Consider the following 16,153-nt stretch of genomic DNA (forward strand, 5'->3'; position numbering starts at 1 on the left):
CCTTGTACATCAAGATAAATAGTCTCCTCTTAATCCAGAGAGGTCAGTGTTAGGAATCTCAGTGCTAAAAATAGAAAAGAGAAAATGAAACTACATAATTGTAAAAATTTAAACTATAGTCTCCTTTTAATCCAAAGAGGTTAGTAGAAAGGATATCAGATATACTGCCTGCAAATGATCAGTTTGAAAAACAGAAACTGATTATAATTAATTTTATTTATAACTCGCTGCACACTTCCTCTGTGGTTGTTTAGGGAACTGGATCACAGCTGTGAAAGCATGATATCAGTCCTGCTGGCTGACTGCTATACAAACCTGTATTACAAACTGTCCTGCAGTGAAGACCATAGAGTCTTGCAGATTAAACTGTTAGGTTTAGACTGAGTCTCAGACCAGAAATAAAACTAAATCTTGTCAAGGATGCACAACTGTCAAATTTATAAATGTGATAGCTGTTAAAACAAGAGTTTAAGTACATCTGAAAACCAATTACTCTCTTGTAAATGTGCAAATCATTAGTTGAATCTCTTCCTACCAGGTAATGAACACAAATACATAAGACTAGATTAAGACTTTCCAGGACATTAAGAATTTGTAAATGCAATGTATGTCCATGGGTGACTGAAAATCTTCTCCTTGTCTCCCCTTCACCAGTGAAAGTCAGTGTTAGACAAGTCAGGACACAAGACAAAAGTGTGAAGCAAGTGTATCTATTGGATGCTATAGAATAAAGTGGTTCACTCCCTCTCTCACACACACATGTGAACATGCACACACACATACTGGGTGTGATATGAGTGTTGAAACACTGAAATGAACTGAAAACCCACAGGAAATGCAAGTGGTTTCTGGTAATACGTCTTGTATAGATGGAAAGACAACTAGAGCATTAGACATGTAAAATCACCCAGCCCCTAAAACATGAAAAGAGTACAACATTTTGTGTGATCTGCATTATACCACATAATGACAGGGTTTCAATGTCTCCCTGATTTCAGACAGACATTGGCAATCTGTCTGCTTCTATATGGTAAGTGAAATTGCCTAATATTCATAATGCATATGCATTGCACAGACAGTTCCATGGTAGAAGTATACTTTAATATTGTGTTATATAAAATCATAGCATGACAAATCTTCTGCAAGGGATGTAATTGGCTGACATGAAAGCCTCTATTTTTGTTTGTGATTTTGAACATTTTCAGAAAGGACTCCATATATATTTAGAAACTGGTCGTACCAGTTTCGGATTGGTATTAGGTTTCCTTCTGGTTAATGTTCTCGTGACCATCAATGGAATGACTGTATACGACAACAACAACAATACAATACTAGTTATTGTTGACTGTAATCAGGAGTAGAGGATACATCTTTTTCAGTTTTCAGTTGAATATTAATCACTATATTGATGTGAATGATCCCCTCATGAAATAAATCAAGCAGTCTATCACACTAATTTACCATTTATATGTGGGCTTTTCATGAAGGACTTTAGTCACTGATTACTTTAAAGATTAACAAAACAAAAACTATTAGGATTCTAGAATATTAAGGATTTGCAAATGCATGATGTGTGCTGGGTTGGAAAGGGTTGCCAAAAAAATATCCTATGCCAAAGAAAGCCAGTCAGTGTTGAAAACAAACCAGACAGATTGAAGCCCCAGGAAGCTCAGAGGAAGATAACAAGCCTCAAATCTTACAAGCTTCAGAAAACATCTCCCTCACTCATTCAGTCTGTTTGATAAAGAGTGTTGAAACACACAGGTACACACATTTATTATTTCTTAGTTATTTAGATTATTCATTTCAACAGGGCAATATATAATCTTTATTTTGTTTTATGACATATTTTACCAAGCACCTACAAAAATAATAGGTTAATGTTATAATAATACAATTTGAGTTTCAATGTTATTAAAAAAAGCGTCACACTAACCCTGCACTGCATGAACATTACTATAAATAAATGTAGCTCTGCCATCTGAATCAAACTTTCCCAATTTCTCTGGGAGGTTTTGATGCATCGCACAATATTACTGTTAGTGATTGTGTTTCCAGCTCTTCAGGGTCCAATCAGAGGCTCCCCTCCAGTGCTGGTCAATGGAATCCTGGGAGAGTCGGTTGTCCTGCCTTCAGGGCTCGACGAGAGACTGTACAGCTCAGTCAGTCCAGACCTGATGCAATGGGAAAGGGATGGGAGGACTGTCATCCAATTAATAAATAATAAGACAGTAGAGACTAATTTATTCAGAGGTAGAGTCTCTTTGAGCACAGAAGACGGGTCTCTGACCATCAGTTCTCTGAAAGCTGAAGACAGAGGAAATTACATGTTCAGTGGAGGTGGATCTTCAGGCCAGTTCCCTGGAAAAAGTGTTACTCTTCATGTGTATGGTAATACATTCTTGTTTACTAGTAACTGATGAAACACAGTTAAACATAACAAATTGAAAACATGCTGTGAATCCCTATAGAGAGGAACGTTATTCCTAACCAGGTCTCCTTGACCTGCAGGGTTTCGGTTCCATGGAGTTTGTGGCAACACAGACTTCGGTGATTTATTTAATTAATAATATGTACAATTTAAAATTAAAACCTAAAACTGCAAAGAATTGCTGTACTACACAGTATCTATTTAGGAGGTACTGGGTATTAAAGATAATTTCTTCTACATTGTATTATGGTCTTCAGATGTTTTTTGTTTTATGGTCTTTGTTGTTCCCCTGAACAGAGAGGATCAGATCGGTGCAAATACAATCACAGAGGAGCTACGGGACAGACAATAAAACCTGCCACTTGACTTTAAACTGCACTGTGACGGGCGGCAGCCAGGTTGATCTCATTTGGCTGAAAGGCAAGAACAAGAATCCAGAAGAAACAAAGCAATCGGTTCTGCAGTTGACTGTTAAACCTACAGATGATGATTATTCCTACACCTGTGTCGCCTCCAATCCTGTCAGCAATCAGTCTGATACCATTGAGGGTAATGAGTGCTACACACAGGGTAAAGCTATTCAACAATTTTTGAATATTCAATTTTTTGTGGGAGTCTATTGGTATGTTATTTGGAGTTATGGAAAATAATCATCCCATCTTCACCACTGTGACTGATGGCCTTTATATTGAAATAAAATATATATATATAAGATCGATAGTATGTGTGCGACTTACTAATTCAAATACCAGTTTGAATTAAAAAGTTAATGAGACAAAGTGAGACACTTTCAGCATCAGATTTTGTCCAGATGTAGGAAATCAACTTTAAATTAACACTATGATCACAGATATACTCCTGAAGGGTTTCATTTTGCATTGTGTTCTGGATAGACAACAGTGTCACCTTGTGGTTATAGACACACACTATTTGTGGCAGAGACAAAAGCATATACACCGATCAACCATAAGATTATGACCACCTGCCTAATATTGTGTATGTACCCCTTTTGCCGCCAAAACAGCCTTGACCCGTCAAGGCTCCGTGCAATGGATCCTTCTTCCATTGCTCCGTGGTCCAGTTCTGATGCTCACTTGCCCATTGTAGTCGCTTTCGGTAGTGGACAGGGGTTAGCATGGGCACCCTGACTGGTCTGTGGCTACGCAGCCCCATACGCAACAAACTGCGATGCACTGTGTGTTCTGACACCTTTCTATCAGAACCATCATGAACTTTTTCAGCAATTTGAGCTACAGTAGCTCGTCTGTTGGATCAGACCACATGGACCAGCCTTCACTCCCCACCTGCATCAGTGAGCCTTGGCCGCCCATGACCCTGTCGCTGGTTCACTGCTTATCCTTCCTTGGACCACTTTTGATAGGTACTGACCACTGCAGACCGGGAACACCCCACAAGAGCTGCAGTTGTGGAGATGCTCTGACCCAGTCATCTAGCCATCACAATGTGGCCCTTGTCAAAGTCGCTCAGATCCTTACGCTTGCCTATTTTTCCCACATCAACTTTGAGGACAAAATGTTGACTTGCTGCCAAATTTATCCCACCCACTGGTGCCATGATAATGTGGTCATAATGTTATGGCTGATCGGTGTTTATTTAAATGATCTAAAGCAGCAGTTCCCAACCCCGTCCTGGGGTTAATTAAGTAATTTGATTACAGTTGACTCTTTAAATTGTGTAACTGATAAAAAGTTGGTTCCTTGATAAGATAATTTCCTTATACAATGTTATACTTAACTTAAAACCATACTGTTAAAAATAATTAAAATGCTTTGATTTATGAAAGTATTATTTCAATTAAGGTTCAATTAAGTGTTTGAGAGCTCAGTTGGAACAAAAAACAGTAAGGGGGGACTCTTGGACCAGGGTTGAAAACCATTGATCTAAATTGTGGATGTTGTGTCCCATTAGGACCCAGTGTCTTCCACGTCTCTATGGGGTGTCTGCTGAAGTCAGTGCTGTTCTCTGTGGGGCTGCTTGTCATGCTGTCTGCTGTCATTGCAGTGCATTTCTGGGAGACACTGAGACACAGGTGAGTCTTCATCAGATACCAGCTGCATTGAAAGCTTTCAGCAAAAGCATTTCAGTCACATGAATGCATGAACTAATGAAATTAATGGAAACTCTATTAAGGAATGTCCTCACAATGGGTGTGAAGGTCAATAGTTGCTTGGAGGACTGTATAAGAGACAACACTCCCAGCGCATGAAAATGAATGCATCCTGTATTTGAATGTAAAGCCTCCATTTATTCTACAGACATCTCCGTTTGATAAAAGAGGAAGTAGAGTTGGAGATCAAATTGTAAATGCCTTGAGTAACATATAATTATATAAATCTGTCTTTTAACAGGAAAAAGAAGCAAACAGAGAAATTGGGCAAGACTGGAGAGTGACACAAAGTATTTCATGATCAACTGATGCAAAACAAACAAATTAATAAAAATCAAATTTTACACACCTGAAATAAACACAGATATAATTAATGAATGTTATGTATCCCATTCTTCTGGGAAAATATTGTTTATCATGCAAATGTGACGATGACAAAGGGGGAACAATTGCCACAATTACATGACCAAGCCACCCCTATTTTATTCCAATGAGGAGGGGGTCTCACTCTTCCCAACTCTCCCGGCACAGGCTGTAGCAAGATCCCAATGCACACACCACAGAGTCGAGATTTAGAGTTACACAAAAGTTTATTGCAATGGCTGCAGGATGGGCACGAAGTCCACCAGGCTAGAGGCCCTATTACTAACAATAAAAATAATTAAAACTGCTTATAATAGGAGATTGTGCTAGCAATCTTAAATAGAAAATAAACAAAATGTTTAAAAGACAGACACTAAAAAACTAAAACTAATCATACAAAATCACGAATAAAACTATACTAAAAGCTAAGCCTGTCCTCTCCCAGACATGGACTCTACAGAGATGAGATGAGAGCATGAGGACCAGACCCACAGAGTACACCACTGTCTTCTACCAGCACAATGAAAACCCCTCAGGGACACCTGCAATGAAATTAAGGGAAAAAAACATAAATTTCAGTGTGAATCTGGACGTTCTACATGCCATTAGCATTGTGAGTCCCAATCTCATAGTTTGTAATTGCTATCACACTTATTTGGTCAGAGTTAATGTATGTCAAATGAACTGTGGCTTCAGCTGACTCCATTACTGGCGTTGCACACAAACAAGCTGCCGTCTGTGTATCTATGAGCAGAGCAGCAGACCTGGTGTAGTTCCAAGCCTCCTCTGTGGACAGAGAATTATTGCAGATAATAGATCATGAAAGTACACTACCAACTGCAGGTTTTGTAATTATGTACTCAGTTATGTTACCAAAGGCAGAAAAAGTCCCAGCAAGACTCAAGATGAGAAACATATTTTTCTCCAGGTAGTGCATTAGGTTTGAAGGCCAAAACAAGCTAGTTATTTTCAAGTCATGTTCGTGTGCACACAGTATATACACACCACATCCTGTTCAGAATACTCAAAGGAAATGCTCTATGGTTAAAGGACGGTTAGATGTAAATGTATCACCCAAATGTTTTGGCTCTTATAGCTTTACTTACTAATATGCATAATACTTGTTGTTGTATTTTATGGTGGGGGATTATTGTTTAATACTATTACAAGTATTACTTTTACTATGAACAATAATAATAATGACATTTCTAACATAAGGTAAATTACAATAGTCAAGACAATAGTACAGGGGAATTTTCAATGTTAACAAATGTTAAACATTCAAAAATTTATATTTGCAGACAGCTTTTGAAAAGTGCTCTGGGGAAATGATTCTTCCAGGGCTAAAAGGGGGAAGTTCAGCAGAGAAATATAGCTGTTGTTTGTGTGTCCGTGTCTGTGTGTGTGTGTGTGTGTGTGTATGCATCTTTGAAAGCAAGCCAAAAAGAAAAATAGTAGGGTTTATTCTTAGGAACAAAATTGTTTGGCGTTAATCAAAATAAGTCTGCATTTCCAAGGGCCAAGACACATTAAAAACTGAAGGTTATATTACTGTCCAGCATTTAACCTATGCAGCAGGGAGTAGCTTCCCCTTTCTTACATTTCTAAGCTTCCTGTATACAGGGGAAATCTGCAGGGGATTTCTAAATTCAAGCAACCACTGTAGAGGGATCGCCTTTTATATTCTGCTTAGAAATATTTAAATTATTGTAATAGTATTGTTATAATATTTATAATAATAATAATTATTATTATTATTATTATTCAGCAGCTGGTGATTGGTGGAAGCAGGAAGGGGAGAACATGTGCATTTGAAGCGATACAGTTCCCCAAATTTCTGCCATACAGCTTTACGTACTGCTCACTTGTCAAGTGACTTTACTTATCAAAATATTACTAATAAAAATAATGATTATATTCCATTTTATGTGGGTAACACATCTTTTATCGTTGTGGATTTTGGGTGAGTTTTATTTTATTCTAATTACTATGAATATTGTTTCAATATTAACTGTATTTTGAAAGAGTTTTATGTTTAGTCCAGCAGGAAGACTTTTTTTGCGGGTTGCTGTATATTTCATTGTTAGAAAATGCAATACAGGTTCACTGTTATTAGGTGTTAATGATTAACTACATTGTTCAGATTCAAAAAATATGTGGGGTAGTATGTATGTATCTATGTGTGTGTGTGTTAAATATATATATATATATATATATATATATATATATATATATATATATATATATAACCCTGTAACCTTTGTAAGTTGCCCTGTACAAGGGCGTCTGCTAAGAAATAAATAATAATAATAATAATAATAATAATAATAATAATAATAATAATAATAATTATTATTATTATTATTATTATTATTATTATTATTATATAGATTATACAATTCGGACCTTAAGGAGACACGTGTGTGTATGCCATGATAATTGTTTAATTATACTGTATGTATACTATATGTTTTTTGCATTAGCAACAAAACAGGACATAATCATAAGGGTTAAAGATATAACCAGTGTGTATCCCTACGGCTGTCTCCCTAAGTTTTTCTAACTCTGAAACCTTTATTGAGTAGACACCCTGTAATGTTTGTGTAGCGAGTAATGCCATTGTAATATACACAGTATGTTTAATATTTAAGTCCTAAAAATAAGCCAGGCTGGTTATGTTTAAAATGTGATTATGAAAGGACTTGAATAGCTGATGCCATAATCCATTGCACAGTGTGTAAAGTACACAGTGCACTCATGTACTAAAATGCCTAGTAGAAACCTTCCGAATTGTTTTTATTTACAAATCTCATGAATACATATATATATATATAAAAGGGAGAGTAGAAACCCTCGTGCTATGCCGCATGTTTCAGGCTGTGAATGGGGGTGGGATTTCTCCACGGTGTTAGCAGGGGGGGTGCTGATTGTGTTTTCTCCACTGTGTTTATGGGGGGGTGCTGACAATGTTGATGGTGTTTTTTTCCACGGTGTTAGCAGGGGTGCTGATGGTGTTGGTAGTGTTTTCTCCACAGTGTTAGAGCCAGCATGTACAGACAGCAAGGCATTTTGGGGGCTGTAGTCCATGGTATTGAAATAGAGCAGTGGTTCTCAAACATCCACCTACCCTGCTGGTTTGTGTTCCAACGGAGTTCTAAATTACTTAATTGAACAATTTAAGAACATTTGAATTGGTGTAACTGATAAAAAGATCATCCATGTTTTGGTAGAAGCAACACACACCCGTAGACAGCTCAAAATGTCAAGATGGAAAACTCTGTTTACACTGCACTAAACTAATTATTATTATTATTATTATTATTATTATTATTATTATTATTATTATTATTATTATTATTATTTCTTGGCAGATGCCCTTATCCAGGGCGACTTACAACATAAGTGCAAACAAAGTTCAAAAATACTGAGAAGTACAAGGCATCAATCATTACAAATTCAATTTGGATAAATTGTAGCTGAGTCGAGTAGTCGGTGAGGAAGGGACAGATCCGGCGTATGTTGCTCAGGAAGAATCTACAGGTGCGTGTCAGCGTGGTGATGTGCTGGGTGTAGGAGAGCGCAGGATCGAGGGTGACTCCTAGATTTTTAGTGGAAGAAGAAGGAGAGAGTGTGGTGGATTCCAAGGAGATCAAGATGGGGAGGTCAGCAGAAGGTGAGGAAGAGTGGGGGAAAAACAGGAGATCTGATTTGGAGAGTTTGAGCTTGAGGTGGTGCGAGTGCATCCAGGCAGAAATAGCAGACAAGCAGGAAGAGAAGCGTGAGGGGATGAGAGGGTCAGAAGAGGGAAAAGACAGGAAGATCTGGCCATCATCAGCGTAGAAGTGGTAGTAGAAACCATGGGAAGCGATGAGGGGGTCCAGGGAGCGAGTGTATAGAGAGAACAGGAGCAGGCCCAGGACAGAGCCTTGGGGAACGCCTGTGAGGAGAGGTTGGGGGGTGGATGAGGAGCCTCGCCATGTCACTTGTTGGACCGTAAACTGAGGTAGGAGGAGAACAAGATGAGAGCAATCCCAGAGATCCCAAGGTCAGCAAGGCAGGAGAGGAGGATGGAGTGATCGACGGTGTCAAATGCTGCGGAGAGGGAGGCTGCCTGAGCACAGCTGAGGGAGTCAGTGACAGCCAGGAGAGCCGTCTCAGTGGAGTGAGCTGTGCGGAAGCCGGATTGCAGAGGATCAAGGAGTGAGTGTTGGGACAGAAAGTCAGAGAGCTGACAGTGGACCGCCCGCTCGAGAGTCTTTGAGAGGAAGGGGAGTAGGGAGACAGGGCAGTAGTTCTGAGGAGAGGTGGCATCATGGGTTGGTTTCTTGAGGAGTGGGATGACAGCAGCTTGTTTAAATGCAGAGGGGAAACAGCCAGAGAGGAGTGAGGAGTTGAGGAGGGAGGAGATGAAGGGGAGAAGAAGTTGCTTGATTGCCCACACCAGATATTGTGCAAGTAGATTCAGCCTCGCTCCTAGCTGCACTAGCAAAGCAGCCGGCCTTGCTTTTGTGAGGGTGTAAGAGTTGACCTCTGTAGCCCCACCTTGTATATGCTGATTCTCAGACTATAAACAGAGTTGGGGTGGGTGCTGTTTATTTTTCCAGTCTCCAGCACCCAAGAATTCGTCCACACCCAGGACGAATTGGGGGAGTGTTTTTAAGCCACTGCCCCCTACAGTGGATCTGCAATTCCGTGTTTTATTGCGTGGCCTTAATAAAAACAATTATATACATATATAGGCTACATACCGGCACCTTCTAAACACAACAGATTTAAACTGTAGCCTGTTCATTTTGATGCATATGCATTTGGTTTCTGGGTGCTACAGGTGCTGCCCCCAGTTGCATCCAATGCATTCATTCTTCTTCTAGTCCACTTCGATGCATGTAGAACCGTGACGATCAGGTGACTGGAGAGGGACATTGTCTAGTTGCTCTGCACTGTGTCAAGAGGATATTGGATATTAAATATTAAATATTAATGCCAAGTTTGATATGTACTGAACAATATTTTAAATATATTACACAGAAGAAGAACAAGTCAGGAGTTTGAAGTCCCAGTCTAAATGGCAAATAACTGGTTAAAGCAGGCAGAAGGAGGGTCTGCCTGAGTGACACAAAGAGCAGCTTTGTTAGATAAGTGTGTTTACTGATTCAAAATATAATATTTTCATCTTATTTTCAGGTACTGCTTTTTAGTTTCAAAACTTTATTTTCTGTTTATTTTGTTTTGATAGTTATGTACAATATATTGTAGCAATCTCGAGCCGGATGCGGTAAGATTGTTGCATTGTGGCACAGGAGACTGGGGTTTGATCCCCCATCTCGCCAGGACATGAGAACCCCCCCGGGTCGTTACAATATCCATAGAAATTCTGACAAAAACTTCCACAGCAAAATCTATAGCATGTTATTGTGAATGACATCTAGTTTGATATACCTAACTGTGTGCAGTTGTAATACACTTTGTTTCCTTACCAATTATTATCTTCTATTTAGCTTCTTACAGCTCTGCAGAGACTCTCCAAACAATCCATGGGGTTTTAAATGGAACCATCATATTACCATCTGGGATACAGAAAAACACATTTACCCAGATCCAGTGGTCAACAGGTGGCAAGTTAATTGCCTTAGGAATTGGTGAAGAAGTCAATGTTAACAGATTACCTCGCTTTCGTGGTAGACTAAGTCTCTTCCAAGAAAATGGATCTTTGCAGATCAATAGAACAGAAATGGGAGATCAATCAGTTTACAGAGTTAAAGCAATCTATGAAGATGGAAATGAGTATAACAAAGAACTCCAACTTTTGGTATATGGTATGTTTTTTTCTACATATTTAATTGGCTTTATACCAGACATAACACCCCCAATTCAGTTCCAAATGAGTATGAACTTTACAGAGCATAAAATCAAGGCTCACTATGAAGACAATGTGATCACAACTAATGATTAGATGGAAGAGTAAAGATAGGAGGATCAGAATTACATCAATTTTCCAAAATCAATTTACAGCCCCCCAAATCATGCCACTTTGGACAAGGCTGTTTTTTGATCTGAGGATCCAAACCAACTGTTTCTTGAAGGATACCAAGTAGTCTGTGTCTAAAACATGGCTGTGCATCATTAACTTAAAGAAATGACACGTACTTTCCATTTCCAAGTCCTTGTTTTACTGTTAATACCAGTAGTATTCTGGGTTGACTACCTTTTAAGATTTAAAATATACATGTTCCCTTCCAAGAATGCGTATCTATTAAAATTGTAATTATTTTTAAGAATATTGCAATTACACTATAAATGTTATTAAATAAATAAATATCATCAGAATGTGCATTTTCCAGGTTTAGACATATAGAATACTTTAAACTAAATCTTCATGTTGAATTTAATACTAGTTAATACTACTTCCACCACCACCATCAAGTTAAATATGTGTTGCAATGGTAGATTGGTTTCAAGCAGAATGTTCCAAAGTTGAAAATGTGACTGTTAAGTTGTTTAATAACTTCAAATCAATATTTTTATTTGACAGAAAAGATCAATAAACCAAAACTGGAACTGAAGAAAAATGTTTCCACCTTGGGAATCTGCAATATCTCTGTTACATGCTCCATGGGCATAGATGTTTTTTGCGCTGCTGACTGTGACAACACACAAGGTGCATTTCTCTGTTCTAAGTGTGATTACACTGACTCCAGTTTTTCTACATCACTCACTGTTACCAGCAACGGCAGCTCTATTGTGTGTACCAGCAGTAATCCAGTCAGTAAGGATTCAGATGTTCTTGTAAATGTCTGTCCACACCAAGACAAGGGTAAGTTGGATTAAATAAGAAATCTTCATGTTTTATTTTGTTTCATACATTAATTAATTGCCATATGTATGTTTGTATGTATCTATGTATGTATGTATTATATTGAGTAAAAAGGGCAAGCAGAACAGAATAAAGATGAAACAGACCATAAACAATATAAACTTAATATAATGTATTGCAAATTGTTTTTAGTAGGGACATCAAGTGAGTGGTTTAGTAGAAAGCCTTGCAAATACCAGATACAAACATTAACACAAAGAAAGATAACCTGAACAGTTGTGCTGCAATCTGTGTACTCATATGAGAGTTGAATCTCACTGCATTTTCTTACTGCTATTGAACAAAACAGCTTTTGTCACCAATCAGTCACCAATTACTAATAATATCACAGGTTTCACCCATTACACTTCTTTAAGAGACATATAAATAATCATACATTTTTGTGAACTGTTTCAGGGAAAAGTTGTAAAAAAGGATTATGTACCATTTCATAACCATTTGTTTTGCAGATTCTGGAAAAATAAAAATATGTAAAAATCCCTGCAGAAAACAGCTATATTGGCCATGTATCCTGTTTATAGTGACTGTTATTTACCTCTGCTATTCCTTAGGTAAGATTTTCTTTACACAAAAGTGTGAGAATCTAATATTTTTAATAAGAAATACAGTAATAGTTACCTGCTGTTTCACTGTTTCACTGTTTCACTATGTCACAAAAGCCCCTTTAATATCTAAAAATAACAATGTTTTTATTTATTTATTATTAATAATAATGTAGATACTCTGATTTCTACATATTATACCTTTGCCATTAAGTTTAATTTGTGAGTGGCAGGTGGGTGAAATTTGTAATTTGTCTTGTCTTAAGTGAATAACAGGATGTATACATTGATACAATATGCTAGTATACCCCTAAATACACCTTTAAACATAGTTTTGTGTGTAGGACTAAATCAATTAGATACATACAGCTATGGTAAAATACTGTACTATATAAGGTGTTTTTTTAATATGTTTTAATTCATTAACAGCCAAAGAGCAAATAAATAAAGTTAAGACTAGAAAAGTAGGCTCCCATCAGAAGGATTCTCCAGAAGACTCCCATCAGAAGGATTCTCCAGAAGACTCCCATCAGAAGGATTCCCCATTAGACTCCCCTCGGAAGGATTCTCTAGAAGATTCTCTTCAGAAGGATTCTCCAGAAGACTCCCATCAGAAGCATTCTCCAGAAGACTCCCATCGGAAGGATTCTCTAGAAGATTCTCTTCAGAAGGATTCTCCAGAAGACTCCCATCAGAAGCATTCTCCAGAAGACTCCCATCGGAAGGATTCTCTAGAAGATTCTCTTCAGAAGGATTCTCCAGAAGACTCCCATCAGAAGGATTCTCCAGTAGACTCCCATCAGAAGGATTCCCCATTAGACTCTCCTCAGAAGGATTCTCTAGAAGACTCTCTTCAGAAGGATTCTCCAGAAGATTAATGCTGTTTTCTCATATACATATGAATGTACAAATAATAGAATGTTGATAACATAACAAAAGATTGCAGACACGTGGCACTCGCCTCTGTCCAGCACAAGTTGTTGTTGCCCTAAACACTGTCTCTTGGTTTTTGTACCCTAATTCAACTGCTTGACCTCTTGTCACCGAGAAACAGCAGATTTACTTCAATTAAGGCAGATCTAAAAAAGATTAGGAATGCTAAGACTTTCTCCTCTCTCTCACCTGTCCCGTGACTGACTTGGGTAACTCCTGAACACTTCCTTTGTCTTTTTGTTTCTCTACAACTGCTTAAGTACCTTTGTGTTCAGCTTCTGGCCACCAATTGACACCTCACTGACTCCACCTCCAGAATCCCAAACTAGGTCACATTTATATATTATAGCCTACATCAGTGTTTCTCAACCTGCACTTTCAGCTCTCAGTTATTTAAGCAAACCGTATTTCCTGTTATTTTCAGCTCTCATGTGTTGGTTGATAATTCCATTCAAGGTTTCAATGAAACAAGTGAGTGCTCTGTTAGAACAAAAACCAGCAGACACCAGGAGAATCCCTGCCTACATTAAATGCTCAAACTTTATGAACTGTCTGTTGCATTTACTTAAGTAGCCAAATGTATGATATGCATATTTATATAAAATCAAGTAAATAATAACAATACATAATCAATAAATTAAATTTTATTTCAAAACCATAAACAAATTCTACAAAATTTTTATTGTTTAGTGTTTATTGTTTATCCCGAGCTGAGTTTCTTGTGCCGTTTGCTTTCTACATACTGCTTTATTCTGTCAGCAAAAGCACTGTCAATGCCACAATGCTGACCAACCTCCGTATGTGAGGCAATCATTAAACACATGACCTCCAGCAGAGCAGCTTCGATGTGAGTGCTGACAAGATAATGTCATAATATCAAACCAGCTTGTGAAGCAGTGTATCATAAAAAATTATTACCGATTGCCACTTCATCCTACTTCAGTTCACCACCAGAGATCTCTCACATTCCCCAGCACCAGGATCAATCATCCACTTAACATTCATCTCAACCATGTGCACTTGTTCCATCTTTCTCCTCTTCCCATTGTTTCAGCACTCACAACCCAGTTACACAGTATATATTCCCCTCTGTTGCTCAGGCACTTTGTGGAGTCTTGCATTCTCTCTAGAATCAATTCTGAGCATTTTCTCTTAAACTTATAACTACTGGTGTTTTGACCTTTGTCTTCTCATACCTCTTATGGATCTCCCTGTTAGCCCAATTGATAGACCCCTAGACTGTTCTAGTTTTTGTCTTTGGTGTTCCCCTTGTTGGACTGTTTGCATTTTCTCTATCTAAACTAGTTAGCCTGCAATTGGATCAATCATCCTTGTCCCTGGGGTCGTTACACAGATAAACTGAAAATAATTTTGAGTGTTTTTAAAATGGGTATAAATCCATAAAATCCAAACTCCTCAAATACAAAAATCTGGTAATTTATTGGTAAAAATAATTATTTATATCATTTTTTTTAATGAATGAAAAAAATAATAAAAGCTTTCAAGTTTAAACAAAGCAGTCGTCTAAAGTACTTCCTTAGCAGAATACAGGAAAGAATTACTGTAGCCCCCCACTGAACTGGCCATTTGTATATCGTAATGCTTGAATGTATGTTTGTATTAATTAATTTACCTGATTTATAGTAGTTTATTTTCAAGGCAATTAAGAATTACTGCTAAAATCATTAAAAAAGACTGTCAAAGTTGTTTTATATAGTTTCTACTGTAATTAACATTTATACTACATATACATTGATCACATAGTACTAGGTTTAATTTCGCATTTACATATTTGTGTGCTCTTTATTAGTTGATGGTAGCATTTTTTATTAAAGTGGGTGGATTGGATGGCTGTAAGGGGAGGAGGAGGCCATCATGACAAAAGCTGATTGTGTGGTTCTTTCCTATTGTGTTTATCAATATCCTCATTATTTTCTGTGTGTATTTCTAGCTTTCCAGTATTTGTGTTGTAAACTAATAAATAATTTAGTCATGGAAAATCAGAAAATTATCATGGAAAAGTCATGAAAACAAAATATCTGATTTGTGTGGGAACCCCGATGATATTAAAGGTAACAGTGGCTGTTTTTGCCATGTTTGAAAAGGGCTAATCGGCAATCTCTGCTGTCATACTCCAGGCCAGGCAGAGAATAAACTGATTTTAAAAGCATGTGTGAAGTTTAAAAATGCGTTTTTCGATTGCTTCAAAATTCAATTAATATACCATGGAATAAGAGCCAAAGAATCCCATAAATGCACATTGAAAATCCACCCCCAACTAAGTGTTGGACTGATATCATTTTCTAGGAGAATCAATGACATCATAAAAACCATACCATAGCTATTCAGGTGTGGGCTGACACCTGGTAAATGAAATTCAATACATGAGAAAGAACTAGGAGTCTATGTGGACTCACTTTTTCCATCCAAACAATGTGGGGAAGCAAACAGGATAGTAGATAGTAGGGTTTTTTGGGCGCGGCCTATTTTGTTATGACGTATGCCCTAAGCTTATTAATATTCCTACGTCATAATTGGGGGGCGTGATTTTAGGTAGAGTTATTTCTCAAAGTCTCAAAGAAAGACAAATAGAGCCTCAGGATACATCTTTTAAAAATGTCTTTTGTCCACAGTCTATCGGAAGAATGCGTCAAATCAGAACTGGATCTGTTTACAGTTCCATACACTCAAACGAGTATAGATAAGAGCATATATGTAGAGATACCCCCTCTTTCCGCAATTTCAGATACGGCCCCTCTGGAGTTTTTTATAGCTGGCAATGGAGAGGATTATATTGATTTGAATAACACATTTATTTTAATGAACTGTAAAGTGACTGATGAGGATGGCGATGCAATCGAGAAGACGGCCAACGCTGGGGT

At 37.7% G+C, this 16,153-nt stretch overlaps 2 protein-coding genes across 2 annotated transcripts; both read left to right on the plus strand.

Moving 5' to 3' along the window:
• The first annotated feature begins 810 nt into the window (after window positions 1-810).
• On the plus strand, window positions 811-4,933 carry LOC136768744 (SLAM family member 5). Its single transcript, XM_066723103.1, has 5 exons — window positions 811-1,030; window positions 2,059-2,391; window positions 2,729-3,001; window positions 4,361-4,481; window positions 4,801-4,933. Exons 1-5 carry the CDS (start codon window positions 967-969, stop codon window positions 4,841-4,843), a joined length of 834 nt encoding a protein of 277 aa, XP_066579200.1. The 5' UTR covers window positions 811-966; the 3' UTR covers window positions 4,844-4,933.
• A 1,517-nt stretch (window positions 4,934-6,450) lies between these two features.
• On the plus strand, window positions 6,451-15,441 carry LOC136768746 (SLAM family member 9). Its single transcript, XM_066723104.1, has 5 exons — window positions 6,451-6,885; window positions 10,421-10,738; window positions 11,455-11,736; window positions 12,246-12,347; window positions 12,768-15,441. Exons 1-5 carry the CDS (start codon window positions 6,831-6,833, stop codon window positions 13,214-13,216), a joined length of 1,206 nt encoding a protein of 401 aa, XP_066579201.1. The 5' UTR covers window positions 6,451-6,830; the 3' UTR covers window positions 13,217-15,441.
• Window positions 15,442-16,153: the final 712 nt, after the last annotated feature.

This window comes from Amia ocellicauda, chromosome 14 (assembly GCF_036373705.1).
Source record: "Amia ocellicauda isolate fAmiCal2 chromosome 14, fAmiCal2.hap1, whole genome shotgun sequence".
Taxonomy (NCBI): Eukaryota; Metazoa; Chordata; class Actinopteri; order Amiiformes; family Amiidae; genus Amia; species Amia ocellicauda.